Source organism: Leuresthes tenuis, unplaced genomic scaffold (assembly GCF_036924035.1).
Source record: "Leuresthes tenuis unplaced genomic scaffold, fLeuTen1.0.hap1 SCAF_16, whole genome shotgun sequence".
NCBI classification, from domain to species: domain Eukaryota; kingdom Metazoa; phylum Chordata; class Actinopteri; order Atheriniformes; family Atherinopsidae; genus Leuresthes; species Leuresthes tenuis.
The window spans coordinates 23,256,344-23,277,834 of record NW_027325370.1 but is presented as its reverse complement, the minus strand read 5'-3'; the positions used below and the strand labels follow the sequence as shown (position 1 = coordinate 23,277,834).

Below are 21,491 nucleotides of genomic sequence, written 5' to 3'. Positions count from 1 at the left end.
TCTCTGTCCCTGAAGGATGATGGATTACTGGATCAGGCTGTCTGTTGGATAACTCAGTGCCCATTTTTTAAACAACTCTGCTGCTGATACCACTGTCTTATCCATGCTTCAGCACACCCAACCTTCATGCAGGACAGGTCTGAACTTTTGAACTACCCTCAGGACCTACTCTTGCCTTTATGGAAGAATTCAGACTAGAACTTAAAGATCTTGACAATGTAGCTTTTAGTGTCATAAAAAGCAAAGCAAAAAAAATCTCACTTGGCGAACCAATGTTGTTTCTTTCACAAATACGGGCTGTGCAAATGTCCCAATCCACCCATTTTTTTAAAATTATATTTTTCTTCCATGCAACCAGACTTTCTTGTCATATTTTAAATTCAGTTAAATTCATTTTCAGTTTTATTTATGTGGCACCAATTCACAACAAATGACATCTCATGACTCTTCTAAGACACAGTCCAGTTCAAGCCAATTAGCATTAGTGTCCAATTCACTAATTTCCAAATTCGTTCAATTCATACAAAGCCAATAAAAAGAGAGACTAAACTGGAGAAATGTGATCTCTCCTGCTTGCTCTCATCAGAACTCTGGCTGCAGCATTTTGGATCAGCTAGAAGCTTTTCAGAGAGTTTTCAGACAGCCTAATAATAAAAAATAACATCAGTCCAATGTTGACGTAACAAATGCATGGACTGATTTTTTTGCATCACTCTGAAACAGGATGTTCCTAATTTTGGCAATATTACAAAAATGAAAAAAGGCAGTCCTAGAAAACCTATTCCCCGACTTGGTCTGGCGTGCGAGAAAGATTCTTCGTTTACATGAACAAACTGGAATCCGTCGGATGAATATGACTCAAACCAGCCTAATGCAGTTCCATTAATCACAATAACATGTTCAAGCCTTTGTAATAGAATGCTGTGATCGTTCGTATCAAATGCAGCACTTTAGATTTTTTTTAAAGTCTTCTGGATCATCAGTTCTCTAAGATCTTTCAAAGTTTACTTTAAATATTTGCTGTTTTTTCTCTCAATTTCTCTCCAGTCCTTGTACCTGACCATGTTCAGAGAAATGTGTTTTTTTTGTTTGTTAAGCCACTAAAACTGACCTAATTCATGCATTAAAAAGGCACCAAACTCAAGGGATGATATGTCTATGCATAACAGATAACTTAGCAAAGAAGCATTTTTTGATGATATCTTTAGGCATTTTGTTACTTGCTTGCAAAGAAACACCGTTTCTTTTAATTTCTTTAGTTGTATCTAAGAAAAATACCAAAAATACAAGTTTGACAGCTAGGGAATGGTATTTTTCAATCAACAAAGTGCCTAAAACTTGCCAAGCGTGTCCTTAGAAGATCTGAAAAAACTGGACACGTGGAGGAAAAAAGAAGTAAGAAAACTAAAAAAAAATTGCAGGATCTGAAAGTGACATCTTTAAGAATCAAGAAAAACTCAACATAGGCCTGCACAAGACCTGAGAGATGCATCTGAACATTCAGTTGTTCCATCTACTGTTCACCCAAACTTCTTTAGAAATGATCGCCATGAAGTAGCTGTCAAGATGCCATTCTTAACAAGGGGAAGCGAGAAAATGCTGAGGTGTGTCAAAGTAAAAAAAAAACAACTGGGCTGAAAATCAGCAGTTTTTTGGACAAAGCCTGGAAAACAATTCCTGAGGATTACCTAGAGAAATGACGAGAAAGCTTGCCTATGAGAGTTCAGGCTATGTTGAAGAATAAAGGTGCTCATACTAAATATTGACTTTCGAGCTTGTTAGAATTGCACAGACTCTGTTTTTGCTTTACATACTGTCTTTCCATTATTGTCTCTGATAAGTTATTTTCATGGAATTTGTACAGAAATAAGGGGGTTTGGCTCAAGACATTTGTACAGTGCTTTATATCTCTCAGAAAAGACTTAAGTCCCCCACCAAATATAAAGTGTGTGTTTACTTCACATAGATGTTCGAGCTTAACTGTGCAGAATCCACGATTGTGCAAAGGTCAACACTGCTTCGCATTGATTAACAAAAGGAAGAAGTTTTATCTGTGCTCGCCTTTAATCTGAATTCAACATGTACATGTGGATTTTATATAGTCTGCTTTGGACACCAACTGTGGTCTGATATCTAACTAGAAGAAGTTTGATTTGCATTTGATGATAATACAACCCAAGTGTTTGACATTTTTTGTTAGGAGAAATGTGACTCGGCTATTTTTTCTCTAAATAATCCCAATTAACGCTTTCCAAATTCTTGGCCCTTGTTAATCCATGCGGCCTTGCTTCTGCCCATTAACATTTAGGAGGTGTAACTGTGAACACTCCTCTGTTTACGTTCACTGATTTCCCATGAGATTTCACCCTTTATCCTCTTCCTGCATCCTCTGCACACGGGTGTAGCGCTGCCTGAGTGTCAGTTTGCTTGTGCACGCTCATCTCTGCGTGTCAAGCTCAGTTGTCGAAGGAGAGGGGACATAGTGGGAAAGAAAACTGTCAAGCCCGATCATACTACACCGTCTCTCTGCGAGTCTAGTGCTGTCTGACCAAATATAGTGCAAGAGTGACAGGCCCGCCCTTGGTTCTACCCGTCTCAGTAATCCAAATCCTAACATGTCATCCATCATCCAGCACCAGCACAAGATGTCTTAAAAGAAACACAAAGTTCAGATTACAGCAGGGTGTTTGTTTAAGGTTGAGATAAGTTCCAGACAACTTTGATTGGACATTTGTCTGTCGTGTTATCTGATTCTTGCATCTTTTTAGTGGTGGCTTTATTAAAAGCATTTTTTTAGCTGCAACTGCAGTATCTTCTGCTTAAGAAGACACGTCCTCGGGTATTGAAGAGACAGCCAATGTTTTCACTTCTGTTCACTTCAAGAATGAGTATATATACTTGGGGATGTGTATGTCCTTTGTGGAGACTGTTTGTTTTGTCATGTAGTGGCAGGTGTTATAAGCCAGCAGAAGGAGGATGTTCACTCTGGGACCTTTTACCTTTTCTCCCATGGGAGAAGAAAATCTTCCATAATATCTGTCTCATTTTTCATGATTGACAGGAGGCATGAGCACTGCATACAGATCATACTGTATATATTTAAATATCACTAGTAGCTCCACTATCAAACACAAAAGAACATGAAATGATCCCACAGTGACCTTCTGCTGTCGAAAAAGGCACATCTGTGTGCCTGTGGTGTCCCAAGGGTTGTTTCCAAGGAAATTTACACAGTGACATTGTGAGAGAGAAGCCGGCTGGAAATCAGGACCTACTGGTAGAGTCAGCATGCTTTATTCAGAAACATCTGCTATTCCTTTTAATGCACACTGAAAATGGCCACCTGAGAGGAGGGTTGTGGGCTCAGGAGAATCCGTCAACAAGCCACAACAGATCCTTTATTATCTATACGTTCTGCAGTATAACATTTCATTTTACAACAGTTTTAAGCATTTTTGCAAATCCCAGGGCAACTGCTTTCGGATTTTCTTCCAGTATTTTCTTTTGCCTTATTTTGTTAGCTTTGCCAAGTCAGAAAGAATGGTTTTGAATTTCCTGAAAGAAAAATGTGAAACAGTTGTTTTATAGCTACCCTCCAGCAGACATGCAGAGAAAGATACTTAAATGAATCTTGTGAGCTGTGTCATACACATATATGCAGCTTAACTTTTGGGGAAAAAAATAGAAAGGACATCAGATTTTCCATCAAAGATTGTCTGCGAGGCTCAAATTGCAGCCTCTACTATCAAGAAAGGTCACAGATATAAGTACTTCTCAATTGCTTCACAACAAAGACAATCCTCCTGCCATTTGTACTTCAGGTCAGTGTGAGAGGTGTGGAAGGATGGCAATGACAGCAGGGCAATTCCAGAGTCCATTTTATTGTAATTCATAGCAAATGTGTTATTTATCTCTGACTGCTTGAACTTTAATGGTATATGGAAGGGTGCCGGTGGTTCTGCTTCATGCTGACTTTAATGTAGGACTGCATAATGATGAAAGAGGGAAGACAAAGTCATAGTGTCACAGCAGAATGTGTGGATGGGAACCCCTGAAATAAAGCTGCAGTCTATTCCACAGTGTTCATAAACAGCCATTTCTACTCCTTGATTCCTGCACAGAGAATTTCAGCAAAGCGAACAATTTTTTATCAATTTGGAACATTGTGCAACGCTACTGGCCCAGATAAAATTTTTTCCATGTATTATGCTGGTCACAACTGAGCTATTTCTTTCTGTTGCTTCTGTGCTAATTTTATCACTAAAAGCTAACATTAACATTTCAACAGCTTTGCTAGCCAACTCACTGTAAGTTGCTTTTGGGCTAATTTTAATGTCAGCAGTAAGATTGTTTTCCTAAAGATATTAGTCAATTTCTGTAGAGTTTTGAATATTATTGTTTTGAGACATCTTAACTTTTTAAATTACACCAATAATGGTGACATACTTTTACTGGCCTAAGACCAGAACTGTTTAGTAAGCGTTCAGTTATTTCTTTTTGGTTTGGAACTCAAGTGTAAAAGATTAATGGATTTCCAACAGGTCTAACAAGAAGGTTGTTTTTTTTAAGGTGAAAGAAAGTTTAGTGCAAATTAAAAAAAAAAAAATCAGCTCTCAGATATCACGCCAAAGCCTCTGATCTTAGCTTTTTAAGGCTATGAATTGCCTATTGTCATCACTAGAAAAAGACAGGTGATGGAGATTTCAAAGCTTTATGAATTGTCTGGTTTCTTAAACCTTGCCTCAACAATCAACTGTAATGGGTTCCTCTAAGGAGCTGCCAAGCACTCTGAAAATTAAAGTAAATTGATGCCCACAAAGCAGAACAGCGCCATAAAGAAATAACGAAGTTTGTCCTCAGTTCCTAATCCAATTAAGAAATGGCCAAGTTTAGATCTGGAAGACAATGAAAAACTTTCAAAGAGAACAGCTTACAAGAATGTTAAAAATGGTAAATAAAAACCCATGTTGACCCCAAAAGAAACTTAGGATGCTGTGCAGCCACATTTGCACAAATGTGACCGTCATGAACAATGTAGTCTGCAAGTGAACATTCTTAACCAGTGTCATATGTCAAATGTCACAAGTCTTGTGAATATGTTGAGAGCTGGTGGTGTGATGGATAGCACTGTCACCTCACAGCAAGAAGGCTCCTGATTTGTATCCATTTGTCTCTGGGTTGGCCCTGTGATGGACTGGTGACTTGTGGCAGCCGGGATAGGCTCTAGCACCCTTGCGACCTTGAATTTGATTAATCAGGTATAGAAAATGGATGAAGGGAGTTACAAATTGATTTAGAATGTAACGTTTTGGCTGAGAATAGTGAAGAACATGTTTGTAGAAAAAGGGGTGCAGATTTTAAAGGAAAATAATCAGTAACAATAGCACAGGACAGGACTGATCATTTTGTGATCTTGTGTTGCCATCAGTGTGGCAGGGAACATTTGAGACGTAGGAATGGATTGAACTGAATCATTTTAGAGGCAAAAATCAAATTGTCTCGATGAGGAGAGGACATCCTCAGGATAATAAGGATAATAATATACTTCAGAATAAGCAACCTACTACCACATACTACACTGCTTTAGTGAAAAATGAATTATTTAAACACTCTATGCCCCTCATCCCTTTTGACCTCATTAACCAGGTACTGCGTGATTATCAATGCTGTCACAATCACAGTCACTGCAGGTTTCAGGTCTGCTGCAGAGAAATCATGAGAGAGATGGAAAGCTCTCGTACAAGTTTGGATGCGGCTGGCACACCTCTCTTGCCTTGCAAATGGCCTGATTACACACAGATAATTTGTTTAGGAGTGAAGGGAGGCAGGCATTAACAAATCTGAAAACAACAGGAGACTCTTCCAACGTTGTGCTGAAGAAACACTGAGACTCTATGCTCATAGATAATGAGCTTTATTCTTTTCACCCAGAAGTAAAGAGGGTATTTTTTCACTGTGCATACCAGAGGATCTTTTTTGTATCAGTGTTCATTTCTTGTGTCTATGTGGAGGCTGAAGACAGAAAGGTCTGCTGGAAAAATGTGTTCAAATAAAAAATCCATTTCAAATTCAAACATATAAGTGAAACTTGATGAACAAGACATTTGATGACTTTTTATTTTTTTACTGGCCCTATTCATTTAGGAATTTATGAGATTCAGCTTTTTTCAAAGCTTTTGCATTATTTTAGCTTGAGTCTCAAAGGATATTGGATTATTATCTATCTCTTTTTGACTTAGAAATAGCTGCCCAGGAGCTGAAAGTGAGAGGTGAAAAGAGGGGGTGGGTGGTGGGGAGATTTTAGGACAGCAGGCAAATCTCAGAGGATGTGGTGTTTGGCCAGGAGAGGGGAGCAACCAAAGACTATTTAACCAGAGTAATGGGATGGGAATCCCTGGAAGCGGGGGTCAGCCGGAAAGGGATTAACTCTGGGATTTTGCAGAGGACACTGGAGCTGGGAGGACGCTATCACTTTAAAACAAGCTATTTTCATTGACAGGAGATAAACTCTGCGTTGCTCTGACCTTTTTTCTCTTGTTTAGCTATGTATTTATTTATTTATTTGGGAGCATATCAGTGTTCAGAGTACACACTGCTTTGATTTGATAGGAGCAAACTGCAGAGTTCTTTGGTAAAATTCCACTTGGTGCTCAGCAGATTTTAAGAAGAGCATTTAAACGATATCTGCTGTTGTCAGATTATGTGCCTTTATATCTGAGCGCTATCGATAAATGCTCACATTCAACATTTCTGTCTTTTCTACTTTTTCTTTTTTAAACATTTTTTTGCCCGTTATCATACAGAACTCTTGATAAAGCCCATTATGAGGGCTGTGCTGTAATCCCCTGTTATCTCCACATGTTTGACACATGCACCACAAACACAACACACACAAGGCTTTCTCAGCAGCGGAACAAGGAGCACGTGTGGATTTAGCATGAAAAGGCACCACTGGTGACATTAGTCAGGGGTCTGTTGGGAATTGTGGATGTCAGATTAGAGGAGGAAACACACATGCTCACCGGGGATTTAATGAGACTCATTACAGTAATTAAAAAGCTTTTCCATTCAGGCTTTCTCATTTTGCACAATGAGTAAAGACGCTACAATGCCTGCTCATCACTGAGTCCTTAATGCTGGACATAATCACCTTGTTTGGGCCATATCATTATGAACATAGATGTGCATGTCTTTCTTTATTTATTCATGTCAAACTGATGTTGGTTGCTACAGCAACAGCTCTAGCAACCTCATGAGATAGCATGGGATTGAAGGCAACCCTCTTTACTAATAATCCCTGCTTTCTCTTTCAGAGCGGCAGGCTTCAGTAGCAACCTCCGTGAATGAATGGGGGAGGGTCTCCTGCTTTGAAGAGAGTAAGGGCGATAGAAGTATTGTGTGGGGGGCGGGGGTCTGTAGTGGAGATTCGGGTTTCGGACATGTGTGCTGCAGAGCAGACATAGAGGCTAGAAATGTAGGAAGTGGCAACTAAAGAGTATCGATGTGTGCGTGTGTGTGATAGAGAGAGAGTGAGAGAGAGAGAGAGAGACTGAGTGGGAGGAGGGAGAGGGAGGGAGGAGATCAGATCAGAGACGATGCTCGCTGAGAGCGTGTGACAGTCCAAAGAGCTGAGAGTGAGGCTGGCAGGTGAACAGAGAGCTGAGTGGAGCTGGAGAGACAGAGGAGATAACTGGATAAAGGGAAGGGAGGCACAGACAGTGAGTCATCTGCCCGAGTGCAGGTCGCTGCTCGGACTTCCAGGGAGCGCCCAGTGTGCAGCGGCCACACCACCTAAGTAAGTTTGCCACTCTGCTCCACGCTGGACATCAGGTTGTCTTGATGACCTGTTGGGGCTTTTTCACTCTACTAATTTCTATGGCGCATCACTTATCAGCCGCAGTGGGTTATGTAATTTGTTGCGGTATTGGGATGGAATTGTGGCTTTGTGCTTGAAATCGATCTGCGGGAGGGCTTATGTGGCATCGCTGTGGCAGGTGTGTGTGCACTGCTGCACATTTCTGATGAGGGAGTTAACGCTGGACATTTCTTGGGTCACTTTACTGCTTGTTTTGAAACAGTTTTTCTGAAGAGGGATTTTGATCTTGTCACCAAACTATGTCAGGCTATAATCATTATGTAAAGTGAGTCTTTTTTACAGTAATTCTGTCCACATAATCAGAATCAGAATCAGAAGCATTTATTGTCAATCAAGCATTACAACATTACATTGCACGTTATATTATGACTGATGTTTTTCTTACAAATAAAAACATTTCCATGTCATTGATGTATATATATATATATTTGTGTGTGTGAGTGCATATGTTTTTCTTGAGTCCTGAATCCATTTATTGAGCCTCAGTTCTAATTAAGAGTTGAGGGCAGCTGATGCCCGGTTGTGTCTTGTCCTCCCAGGGGAGAGCTGCTGCTGGAGGTGCTTCCCTCCTTGAGAACAGGCTCATATTCACAATTGTTCCCATTTCATTAGGATACTGCAGAACTTCTCTTGATTGGAGAGTCACTCGTTGTGTAATAGCAGCGAGGCAGCGCTGTATGTTAATGATTCATGCTCTGTTTTCTTCACCTACATTTGAATCTGAGTGCACTCAGCGAATGCAAACACAGATTTACATCTCGGTCAGTGTCCCTGTTGAGCAGCAGGTCCCTCATCCTCAGCCTCTGCAACAGCTCCATGCAGTCACTCATGTAACTATGCGGTGGTAGCCTCATTACCTCCGTGGGGAATAATTCATTTTTGAGCTTTTAAGTGTTCAGTTCATGGGATCATTGAATGCACTTAGTAATACTTTTCTGCTTGTGGAGGTCGGTGCCTTTCAGCTGCTGGAGAACATCACTCCTTGTAGATGCAGAGATGTGATACATATTTCATTGTGGCTGCTGTAGCTTTCTTTTATCATCTTAGAGAGCAATATGTATTTTTAACTTTGTATTTCTATTGCTTCGTGATCATTTCAGGTTCGCTTTCATTCTTCTTACTATGTGGAGTTGAAATCAACTGAATTGCTTAAACAAGTCTAAAGCCTTTTTGTAAAGTCGACCTGTTGTCAGTGTCATTAGGGTCAAATATTCATCAGGGGTATCGATCAGTGATCCTGTGAAGATAAAGGCTTCCTCGTAGAGAATAAAGGTGACCTTGCTATTAGCATTGAGGTATTCTTCTGTATTAAAGAAGTGAGAGGCTCTGTTGGAATATATGTGAACTATTCATATTGTGGCTCCAGATCCCTGGAGTGTTTTAGAAAAGCAGCCTCTCGTACTAAAAGCAAGAAGGAGGCTGCATGCAGTAATATGTGTTTTGGAGTAAAATATTACGCTTGAAATGAACAGAGCTAATTATTCATTTATAGAGCACTTTTCGGAAAAGCACATTACAACATGCTTTACAGTTAATACCAGCAATAAAAAACAGGAACCAAGAATAAAACAATCAGCTAATAGAATTACAGCAGTTTCAAGCAGCTGAAAAGGCCATTCGGTAAATTTAGTTTTAAAGACACTAAGCTTTCCTCTGTGAGGTCATTAGACAAGGAAACCTCTAAAGCCAGGGGGCCTGAGCAGCAAAGACCCAATTACTTTCAGGGACAAGCTTTGATTTAGGAACCGTTGGAAGGGTCCCGCTATTGAGCTGGTTCAAAAGACATTCAAGGTTAAAAAGGTTAAAAGGGTCAAAAAGTCATGTAAACATGCAGGGAGCTGACCATTTCAGGCTTTAAAAACGACCAAAAAGAATCCAAAAATCTATTGCAAATCTGGCATTTAATAACAATTGCTGTAACATGTTCACTTCTCTTTAAAAAAAAGTATGTACTGTATGTGATATACTACATATATTATACCCGGACTGCAGCACATCTCAGAGACAACAGGTATCATCCAGAAAGGATATGATACAGGAAATATCTGCGGTATCAAGATTTAGAGGAACATATCACAGCGTGCCATCTGCGTAGCTGTGGAAATGTTCATTATGTCTATGCAAGATCTGGCCAGTAGATCAGTTCAAATCAGACAAAACACATTTGATTACCTTTGGACACCTACAGTTTTTTAAATGGATCGATAAGAGGGCTTCACTTCAATAGAAGCTTGTATTTTCTTGCTTTTATGATCAATTAAAGATTAAATAAGAGTGTGCTTGAATTAAAGAAGAATGCATCAGACCACTGCAGTGGTTTGGAAACAAGTCCACACAATGCCATTATTACAAGAAACCAATAAGATTCCCTGTGTCGTTACCTTTTGTTGTCGTCTTGCTCGATTTCAAACCAAGTGACCTTTTCTGACTTAATGTTCTCTTGATTGTAGGAAACAAGATGGGACTGACCCCCGAATTACTGCGCCGCTAGAGCCCCAGCTGTTCCAGCCCTCCCTTACACACACCACCTCTCCATTCCACAAGGTAGGAGGAGAATTAGGGGCATCAGGTTTGGACTGTGACCCTTGACCTTATCGGATACATCTCTCTGTAGCCCCCACCCCCCTTTTTGTGATCTTTGTTATCCGTCTCTCCTCATTCTGTCTCTTCTGTTTCTGTCTGGACACACCTGCTCATTATTGTGTCTTCATTTTATCTCTTATAATTTACTGGACTCACTCTTCCTGCCTGAAGAGTTGCCATTATTTTCATTCTTGTCTTCTTTTGTATAACTTGTGTAATTAGAGCGCACAAAGCTCAGTGACTGGGATTATTATGTTTGACTGATTCAATTAATAGAAATCTATTTTTAGCAGGTAACAGTCAGGCCGATGCTGACAAATGTTCAGCACATGCCCGACGAGTGGGATTCCATCAAAGCATACAAATCACAGCCTGTCGGAGCAATTGTCATTTTCAAATCAAACGACAAGACTTTTCAGCCCTGCCGTCATCCATGACACAAGACCAAAATAGACTTCCTATGATGTAGATTCTGTTTGTTTGGAGTTCAGTAGCTTTCCCATCTTTAGAAATTATATTTTCAAAGGGTTTTAAAGGCTAAAATGGGACTATTTTCTTATTCTTGAGATTTACTGCAAAGGTTTAGCTTTTATAAATCAGCTAAATCTGCCTGATCGATTATTTCTTCTTTCAGAGGAAATTACATAAAGGAATATCAAACTCTACTGAAAGTGAAGTGAAAATTTTGGTAGAAATTAGACAGAATAAATCTATTTTTAGGGTCACAGCACCGTGCAAATCCACGATGCTGTCAGAATCTTTAAGCTTACCTTCTGCACATTTAACAAATGAGTACTTGATGTAAAAAAGCTGCCGGGGATATTTTGGGAACATAGAAATGGAAAAAATCCCAGCTCAGTGATGATCAAAAGCAGATACAAAAGTCACTCATGTCGGATTGGTTTCGTAAGGAATCTCACACTTTGGAATAAGCTTTCATTTCTCGCAACCTGACTTAATCTTTGAAGAGCAGTGGAAGGGAAGAGAAAGGGATTAAGAATGAGAGTATTTGGAGATTGGGTTGTTTAACAGGCACTCCTGATCCCTGCGACACTCTTTACTCACAACTGCTGGGTAGACAGCAGGAGAGGATTTTTGGAACCTCCTTCCTATGTTCTGCACACCCTGGAAGCGAAACAGAAGAAGAAAAGGTTCCCGTTAATTTCTATTGCTGTCCTACATTACGTCTATTCGTTTAGATTTTGAGATCTGTGAGAAGGATCTGTGGTAAGAGTACGAAGAGGGAAGACATTCTAATGTGGTGTACTCTAGTACAACAAGGGCTTAGTGGGGCAAGACCAGAGTAGCGTATCACTTTAATCAGGGCCCAGCGAAAACCAGGTCAATCTGCAATTAACCCCACCTGGTTTTATGGTCACTGACTTATTCAACCAGACCGCTATCCACAAGGTTGCCATGTTGATAATCTACCATATTTCAGAGTTTAATGTGCAGTTCTGTGGAAAAAAAATCATAGGAATTGTTAGTTTGCAGCCTCAAAGCGATAGTTTACATAATCTACAGACACTGTGGTTCTCTTTTTGACATTTGTTACCACACAAAGTTTGAATGTAGTTTTGAATAAAAGCATGCTTCTTGACATTCAAAAGCCTCTTTTGCTCATCGGTTTTGTAAATAAGGCTTAATTCTTCTTAATTCTTCCAGACTTCCTCGAATTTGAGTGTGTGTGTGTGAGTGTTTGGGGGGTGGGGGAAATATTTTAGCTGTGTCAAAGAAAAAAAAAAAATAAAGAGCCCGGATCCACCTCAAGGAGTTGGTTGAAGTCTTAATGCGCTCTGTGAGGGCGCATAGACTTGCAGCTGACGACCCTGGAGTGGAGAGGAAGGAGGTGTTGTGCACTTAATTTGTCCGTTGTCATAATGACGATCCTATTAGATCCCATAATGAAAGGACTCAGCTCTAACACCTGCTCTGTGTGGGTGCCATGCTCCCTGGGGATTCCCACACCTCCTCCGCTTTGGGCATCTATGCAAAAATTTGTTACATTTTTTTCTCCTGCTGACTGCTGCTAGTCCCTATTTCTATCTTCCCACTCTTAGTTTTCCCTCATAGCTGACTATCTTATAAATCTTAACAATCAGTTGTGACCATTTTGGATTTTTTGAGTCCAACGTGACCTCCCTTTGGTTGTTTGTGAACAGCTGTCTATGAATGTAAAACAGTTGAATTCCACCTCTTGCTCTATGTCTGTATTAGTCAAGATACAGTTAGTGATTAAGAGAGAGGTGGATGATGTGTTTCCTTCTGCAATGCTACAGAGAGAGTGGCAAAGGAGGGTCAACAGTAGAATCAGAGGATGACTTCTCTGCTTGAATGCTTGAATCAGAGAGTGACTTCTCTAACCTCAAGCAATAACAGCCAGCTGTGGGTTGCAACCTGAGACACACTCTCGCTGATAACATTGTGTGTTCAGAGCATGCACTGTCACAGCCTGTGGATCCCGTCACTAGCTTCTTTTTTGATGACTGCAGTCAACAGGGATGCAGCTCTAGTTCAGGTGTCACCTGTCTGCTATTCAAGAAAGGCTCAGCATTCACGGAGAGTTTAATCCAAAGCTGTTAAAACCTTTTTTTTTTTTTTAAGCTGCAAGATTTCAGTTTACGGAGATTTGACTATGGCTAAAAAAATTGAAAAATGCTACTCTGCTCCAGCGTTGACCAAGACACGCTGGAGGAAGCCCAGCAATGTAAGTAGCTTTACTTTGAGAACATGATGGACAGAAAAAATGGCAAATTACAGTAGAAATGGATTGAAACAGAATGGATTGCAAGTGCAAAAAAAATCCACTCTTCACATTGATGATTATTTGAACTGATGTTCTTCTGTTTAAGAAGATAAGATTAAAATTGAAAGTTTCATGGCTAATGCTTTTTTAAATAAGCCCAAATTTCATACAAAGCTCAGAACTGTAGCTCATGTTATTCTGAACTCTGGTTTAAGGGGGGTTATTTACTTTCAGGGTTTGTGGCAGACTATTGTTTGCACATGGTGGAGGACTTTACTCATACTCGCACAGAAAGCCAAGACATGATTGCTCTATACACAAAGTGTTTGTGTCAGGCTTCACTGGCTGAACGTTTCAGCCCTCACTTTACTACACCAGACTGGTACGTCCATTGATTGTTTTTTGTTCATTATTTAAAGATGGTACACTCAACCAACACATGCAAGTTTCGTATGTGTTCATTTAAAGCAACTGCGAATCAGTTGTGAATAAATGTGCATGTGATTTACATGGAGTGACCAGTCGGTCACATTTGAATGAGTAATAATTTGACAAACTGCAAGGGAGAGGCGAGGTCACATTCTCCAATGAGGCTAAATGTTGATTAAAATCAAAATGAATCTGGTCAGATTATAGAAAATTTGTTTTACAGATTTTGTTTCACTGAAATGTTTTAAACAGTGAATTTGAATGTTCGCTCTCAGCTCAAAACATGTTCATAACATCATTTTATGCAGATTTACACTCACTCAAGTGTAATTTTGAAAGAGTTGTTGTCAAACTTCTGTTTGAGGTCTCAAAAGCCTCTGCTAGACAGCATAAGATTGTTGAAGTGTTGTCATGTACTCTGAGTGTTGACACTGTGCAGAACTAATAACTCTATTTGAGGTCATGTTTCTGGAACTTACAAGTTTTTTTTGTTTTTTTTTTAAGCTGTACCACTGTTTAACACGGTGGATTGTTTTGAACTGCTGTGATAGAAAGTTAAACTTCTTTGGGTTCTAAGTGAGGCCAAACAGGCAGGCAACATCACTCTGTAGGATGTACTATACATGAGGAATTTGTTAATCTACCACCCATATGAGACGTAATGCATGATATACAACTCCAATTAAAAAATAATTGGATGATTTGCAAATCTCCCAACAGAACACTGAAAATATAACAAATGTTGAAAGCGAGACGTTTTACTATTTCATGAAAAATATGAGCTCATCTTGAATTTGACGGCAGCAGCATTTCTCAACAAAGTTGGGACAATGCCATAGTAAACTGTTCACTTTCAACATTTTGATTTGTTTTCTATCTTTTATACTGCATAAAGTACTGGCTTATGAGATTTTCAAAACAATGCATTTGTTTTTTTGTTTACATTTTACACGAGCGGCCCAACTATTTTAGAACTGGGGTTGTGTGTCCCTCATTTGTGTAACAAAATATTTGTTTAGTGGTCATCCATGTCGAATGTTCAAGCCCATTGATAACCTGTTATAGTCATTGTCAATGAGAATTAATGTCAAAGAAAAACTGTGTGACATGCATGTGTCTCTGGATGGGGTGCCATGCTGCTCCAGATAAGGCGTTACACAAAGCTCACTTACTCTTGCAGAAATAAACTAAGCCTCACACCCAACAAATGAACTCAAAAAATGTCATCTCCTCTCCCCAGACTACAGACTTACTTGAAATGATTGAAAAGATGCAGGTAAGATGACGCATTGATCTTTGATTCTGTCTCGGCTCATTAAGCTGTTCTCACTAACAAGTCAGTGTGTCTCTACCTAATTCTGCAGCACATCTCCTCATCTACAATACTCCTGATCTTTCGATACTTAAGAGGGATTTTGAGTCTTGTGCTCTCAGAGGAGGGTTGCCAGATCTGTGTGTTTCTCTCTGCCTCTCTGTTAACGTTCTGGTTGAAGCACTGGCTGACGGCACTGTAAGCTTATTATCTCACCTCAAAAGCTATCTCCTATTTTCTGAAAGCTTTCGAAAGACGTTTTATTTAATCGTGCAGTCCCACTCATAAGACGCTCAGAATTTCATGATCGAGCTTATTGGAAGGGATGATGTTTTCGTACATGTGTGTTTGCAGTTTGTGCTTTAGTGATGGTGTACACATTAGTCACTGCTTTTTGAAAACATCACATTTATTGCAGACTGAAAAGCTCACGTACATGTTTGACGGTGGACTTGCGTCTTTTTTCCACAGTCAGACTTTGCATTGATGAGATGTATAGTTTTCTCTGAGGGCAGGCGCCATCACTTTGCCCAATATTATCATCGGTGCATCTCTTTGCATCGATCCTCCACACTATCTCTCACACGTACATGTGCACCACAGGTGTGATGGTTGTGACGGAGTTCCAGTAAACTTAGCATCTTTTTAATCTCCATGGTCTCATTCCCACGCTTCTTTGGTGTGTCTAATACACTTTTCTGTCACCTCCTGCTCTTCACTGTCCTTCAGTTTCCCTTCCCTGTGTATAACACGTATCTCTGTGTTTTCGCGTGTCACTCGTTGACTTTGCTTTGTTGCTTGCTGCGTAGCTCCTGGGAAAACAACTGTGTTGTTATTATACAATGAATCATTTCTAACCTTGTTTGTTTGGCTTTTTAAGATTATGAATATTACTCTGCTGTGTCAAGATTATCTTTGTCCTTGAGTTCAGACTTTTTTCTGGTCTTTTTTCCATTGACCGTTCTCTCTCTCTGGCTTTCTTCTTTAACCACAGGGCAGCAGGATGGATGAGCAGAGATGCACTTTTCCTCCACCTCTCAAGGTATGACCTTTATGTAGAGACACAGAATCATTCTCGCCGATGGGTCTATATCCACCACTGCACCATCATATCTGTAGTAAGCTAAAGAACTTAACATACAAGCATGACTTAAGAATCAAAATCTTGCTCCTGTGCTCAGCAGAATGAAATGTTGACTATGAATTTATCTGATTCTGTGTCTCTGCTAAGCAGTTCACCATTGCATAACTGTTATGCAATTGCTCTGAAATTAGTGTCCCATGGGATCCTAGAGTTGAACATTGTGGTTATTTTTATTCTTTGATGAAGAAAACACATCAGCATGTGCTTTATGCTTTTCAGACTGAGGAGGACTACATTCCATACCCAAGTGTCCATGAGGTAAGGAGATGGGTTGTCGCAGCACTTTTGCACTTTTACAGCTTGTGTATCTAAACACTTTGAAATGGACACAATCCTATGCATCTGCCATTATTATTTCAAACTAAACAGGTGTTGGGGAGAAAAAGCCCCTTTCCTCTCATCCTGCTGCCGCAGTTTGGTGGTTACTGGATTGAGGGGACCGATCACGAGCTGAGTGACACATGGGTCACAGAGCAGCCTCAGCCTCCATCTCCAAACACCCGCACCAAGCTGGAATGTAAAACGACAGCTACAATATACCGGAAACACTTCCTGGGCAAGGTTGGCTGCACCACAAACTAATGTTCCATTTCTTAATGCAATTAAACACATCGCTCTCTATTGTAATCTGGAACAAGGCAACAAGGGAAAAAGACAATAATTGTGATACTGTCAGCAGACTCAGAAATTGTAGAAATGGACAAAACAAGCAGGCTAAAACGAAGCCCACAAGGCCTCGCATACACAGCAAAATGTATTAGCAAGATAAGTTTATTGTCCCTGCAACCCTAAATTGAATTAAGCGGGTATAGAAAATGGATGGATGGATATGTTTATCATCTGTTTTGGTCATCTCTATAGAATTTGATGGCTCTAAAATGCTCTAGCATGAAATCATCTCCATCCTCCCAAATATTTTCATGTTTCTCCTAAATTTTATTCAGCATGTTGAATCAGTGCAATGGAGCAGTGCATCTGCATTTTTATCAGTTTCCTCTTTATAAAGTAGATGCAGAATGGACATGTGCTATTGCCACAGATTCTTATATCTGCTTGTCTTTAAAGCTTCTCTTCTTCCCACCAACATGTGGGAATAATCTCATTACACAGTGAATGGCTATTGTGTCGCATACAATATTAGTGTGAACATAAGGAGAAAAATCCCCCATCCACCACATGACTGACGATTAGTCTGACTTTTGTGTATTTTGAAAGCGAACGGCTTTGAAAGCAACTCTGCTTAAGGTGTTTTGTCACACCTCTTACTGACCTGTACCGTCTGCCTCGGGAGAGATGGATGGAGAGGTTCGTCTGTGAGATGATGTGTTGTAGCGTAGGTAGCTCCATGTTTGTTGCTCTGTTTATAATTCAGTCCGTTTTCTTTACTGTGTACTTGAAAGTGTTTGGTTTTTCACATTGGTGTTGAGGTGTTTGTCTCCCCGTTTTAGGGTTATTGCTTATAAGTGTGCCAGGAAACCTGAAGGAGTTAGCTACTGTAATTGGTTGTTTCTTGTTGGGTCTCAATGCTGTTATGTATTTTGGTCAGAAGTTGATGATCATCTCAGTAGTCCTGTGTTTTGCTCAGGTCCTGGTTATTTTCCCTGCACCAGTTGATTGGTGACATCAGTTTAGAGCCTTCCTCATCAAATCTGAATATATCTTGTTGAGCTTCATCATGCCCTGTCTTTTTATTTGGCTTTAACATTTACTACTTAGGCAGCTTTTTCCCACCTGAGTTGTTTTGGCTGAAGCTGCAAATAACTATCATGACTGGAATATTAAATGACTTTGCTGATTTACCGATGACACGTGGTCTGCAAATGTTTCGAAGATTTGCTGTCTTTCAAAGAGATATTACCATAGTGATGTATTCATGAGCGCTCTCATTAAAACAGCTTCCTTCCTCCTCATTTCTCATATGCAGAAGGGTATTTGACACTTGATAACTTCTAATCCTTGCCAATATGAAATGAATCAGGAAAAAAAAGCAAATCCTTGCAGGGTACACCACTAACAGCCAGCCGCCTCACAGTTTGGCATCACAAACACTGTTGCTAATGAAGATATGTTAGACTTTGCCACCTGTTCCAACCCAACAAATCTGATCTGCAGGGACTCATGTTAGAAACCGATTAAGTATTCACACAGGTGCCTGTTTATGAAAGATACTGATGGTGGTTTGCTTACATTGTACCCTCAGGAGCACTTTAATTACTATTCAGTGGACGGTGCCCTTGGACATCTGGTGTTCTCCTTAAAATACGATGTGATTGGTGACCAGGAACATCTTCGTCTAATGCTCAGGTAACACTCATTATGCATACGTGCTTTGGGATAACGTTGCTCTCCTTATGATGCACATCAGCATATGTAGTAACGACTGTGGCTTCACCACTTTCCTGATCAACAGGAGAAACAATAGATGCAGGATAATAATTTTTTCCCTGAAATACCCAGTGTTGACGGGATGCACACATCCTCCCTGGGTGTTATCGCACAAGTCATAAAGCTAAAGAGTGTCAACAGAGCTGTCACTTTCACAGCAGAGTAACAGATGGACTATTTAGGCCAGCGAGTTGGTGGCGATGGAGGGAGGGAGCGTGGGACGGATGGAAGGCAAAGAGGGTGGGGAAGTTTGATAGCCGGATCATCTCTATCTCATCAGATAGGAGCATTTCATCATGTTAAATGGCTTTTACACTGCACTTATTGTTTTATGATTTGACCAGGACCAAGCTGAAAACCTACCATGATGTGATCCCCATTTCCTGTCTGACAGAGTTTCCAAACGTGGTCCAAATGGCCAAGGTAGGAATGTTTTTGTTTTACGCGGAGATTTATCAGCTTTATCAGCTTTATCAGCTCTTTCTTTTTTATCCTAGCTTGTCTGTGAAGAAGTCAACGTGGACCGTTTTTTCCCCGTCCTTTATCCAAAAGTAAGTTCTTATTTGAAAAGTTGTAGTTTTTAAGTCCTTTCCAGTGATTTTACAACATGTGATAATTGAAAGGATTTGGCTTAATGCTCTAATTACCAAGCATCTCTAAACAGATGCACGAACGCACATCTGTTTTGAGCCCCTCTGATAGTATTCACAACTTGTCAGTGGGTGCAATGCCTCTTCGGAAGGTTTTTAAACGATAAAAAGGCGATAACCCAGCCCTGTTACTCATGTGTTGCTCTTACTGAATAAATTGAGGAAAAAACAGTGAGTTGGATTTTTATTTCTTTGTAATTGAGTGGTCTGATAATTATGCAACCAAAGCAAAACAAAAATCCTCTTTCTTACATTTGTATATACATGTATATTTATATACATGTATATACACATATATCTGTATACATTTAGCCTAATGACTGTGTCTGCAGAGTACAGACAATAACTGGTAAGACACATATGGATGTAATGAATGTAACATACATTAAACTCAATGTGGAATCAAACAGAAAAATTGAGAACATATTGTATAATATCTCTCTTATATATATAAATATACATATATATGTCAATTTTACAGGCTTCAAGACTTATTGTCACCTTTGACGAACATGTGATAAGCAACAATTTCAAGTTTGGGGTCATCTATCAAAAGTTTGGACAGGTGAGCCACGTAGCCTGGTTGTAAACTGGATTTATAGGTGGTGCTGTAAGAGCACATGCATCTCCCCATATTCACCCTCCAAGAACAGTCAGCACGGACAGTGCATTGTAATTTCTGATTTCCTCAAGGAAGCTGATTATGCTCAGTCCTTCTCGTCTTAATTATGGCGTTCACTCAAGCCCAGTCATTGTGGCTGTCTTCAGCTCACCCTCTCATTTTCTGAGGCAATCAGCCCTTTTGTATAGTCTTAAGGGGAGCTGGGGGTGGGAGTGCAGAGGAGCAATCGGATGCTTTTCCGAGGGCAATTACACTTTCACAGTAAGTAGAGATGTGCACTGTTGCCCTCTTAAAACCACTACAGTCTTGAACACATTGCTATGCACATGGTAACTGACCTGAAGGACACATCACAGAGACGTAAAACATGAGACGGACTACACAGAAAAGACGGGACGGGCATATTGCATTAAGGAAAGAAATTATGAATAATGTGCAATCGCGACTTCTTCTCAGGCAGAGTTTCCATTTGTTTGTTTGAAGGCAGGCTTTTGTGTTCACATCACCACTCTGCTTGCTTACAACAGATAATAAACTGCACTGTACAGATAATCACAAGCTCTCCTATTTCCAAAAGTGCTGTCATATGTGTAATTGATTGATGGCACCTTTGTCATCTTAGATGCAAATGCAGCATACAGAAGCACGATTGTTAGACACCCTGGGACGCTCACCTCCGGTTATTATTAAACCTAATAATCTGTTGCAGACCTTACATAAATCACATGTGCCTTTGCTACCGTTCTGCTATAGAAATGTTATCTGTTGTGATCAGTTGTTACTTTTCATCTCTGACGTATTATCTGGTAAGATGTTTTCAAACCATACAGGAAGCACACAAACCCTTCCCTGCATTATGTACTTGTAACTGTTGAGGCTTTGACTTTTGATGCTTTTGCTCGTTAGACTTCAGAGGAGGAGCTGTTTGGCAACAGTGACGAGAGTCCTGCCTTTGTAGAATTCTTGGAGTTTCTCGGAGAGAAAATTGAACTTCACAACTTTAAAGGGTAAGGATCCAACAGTAGTTTTGAAGGCAATATCTATCCGCCACCATATATTTCATAAATGTGACGCCAACTGAAATTTACATCACATCAAGCATGCTCAAGGAATGATGGTCACGCTTTAGCTGTGATGGTACAATATCCTGTTAGACACGGTCCTGTGTGCTTGCAGTTTCCGCGGAGGTTTAGATGTGACTCATGGACAGACTGGCACAGAATCTATCTACTGCAACTACCGCAACAAAGAGGTCATGTTCCATGTGTCCACAAAGCTGCCTTACACAGAGGGGGACACCCAGCAGGTAGTGTAATACAATACATGACTAACACACCTTTCATGATTCACAGCAAGCAGTCAGACAAGTTCCCTCTGGGTGTCATATTATCATATTTTGCGGGAACACCCTTGTTGCACCAGAAGGCAGCAGCAATTACAGGAAAAATTAAAAGAAGAAAAAAGCGACAACATGCCCTGGTTGTTAACCAGCTGAAGCTTATGACTCAGATTCAGTATATGTGAAAGGACAGCCGCTGTCATTGCTCTTACTACAGAGTCCTGCTCTTCTTCTCTCCCACATATTTAAACAAACACTAATGAGTAAAAGTTCACGAGCAATTTACTGTCATGCAAAAACACATAGATAAGAAATATGTGTCTATGTTTGTTCAGTAGTGTGTGTTATATTGTAAATAGACTACTTTGACCTATCATTGTTTGCTCTGGCTGACATAGCAACGAA

The 21,491-nt window shown here is 40.1% G+C and overlaps 1 protein-coding gene across 14 annotated transcripts in view; it reads left to right on the top strand.

The window, feature by feature from the left end:
* The window catches only part of LOC140272366 (rap1 GTPase-activating protein 1-like), a 45,357-nt gene that overhangs the window by 15,797 nt on the left and 8,069 nt on the right, over positions 1 to 21,491 (top strand). For 8 of the 14 annotated variants that reach the window (XM_072367779.1, XM_072367775.1, XM_072367783.1 and 5 more), the window contains exons 3-13: positions 10,327 to 10,420; positions 14,875 to 14,910; positions 15,941 to 15,988; positions 16,310 to 16,348; positions 16,460 to 16,651; positions 18,291 to 18,394; positions 18,820 to 18,898; positions 18,973 to 19,026; positions 19,607 to 19,690; positions 20,654 to 20,754; positions 20,924 to 21,053. In XM_072367779.1, the coding sequence (XP_072223880.1) occupies positions 10,327 to 10,420; positions 14,875 to 14,910; positions 15,941 to 15,988; positions 16,310 to 16,348; positions 16,460 to 16,651; positions 18,291 to 18,394; positions 18,820 to 18,898; positions 18,973 to 19,026; positions 19,607 to 19,690; positions 20,654 to 20,754; positions 20,924 to 21,053 (961 nt within the window). Of the gene's footprint in view, positions 1 to 7,622; positions 7,796 to 8,687; positions 8,707 to 10,326; positions 10,421 to 13,056; positions 13,167 to 13,523; positions 13,588 to 14,874; positions 14,911 to 15,940; positions 15,989 to 16,309; positions 16,349 to 16,459; positions 16,652 to 18,290; positions 18,395 to 18,819; positions 18,899 to 18,972; positions 19,027 to 19,606; positions 19,691 to 20,653; positions 20,755 to 20,923; positions 21,054 to 21,491 lie in introns of those variants that run through there. The other 6 variants (XM_072367787.1, XM_072367777.1, XM_072367780.1 and 3 more) reach the window with 6 other exon arrangements.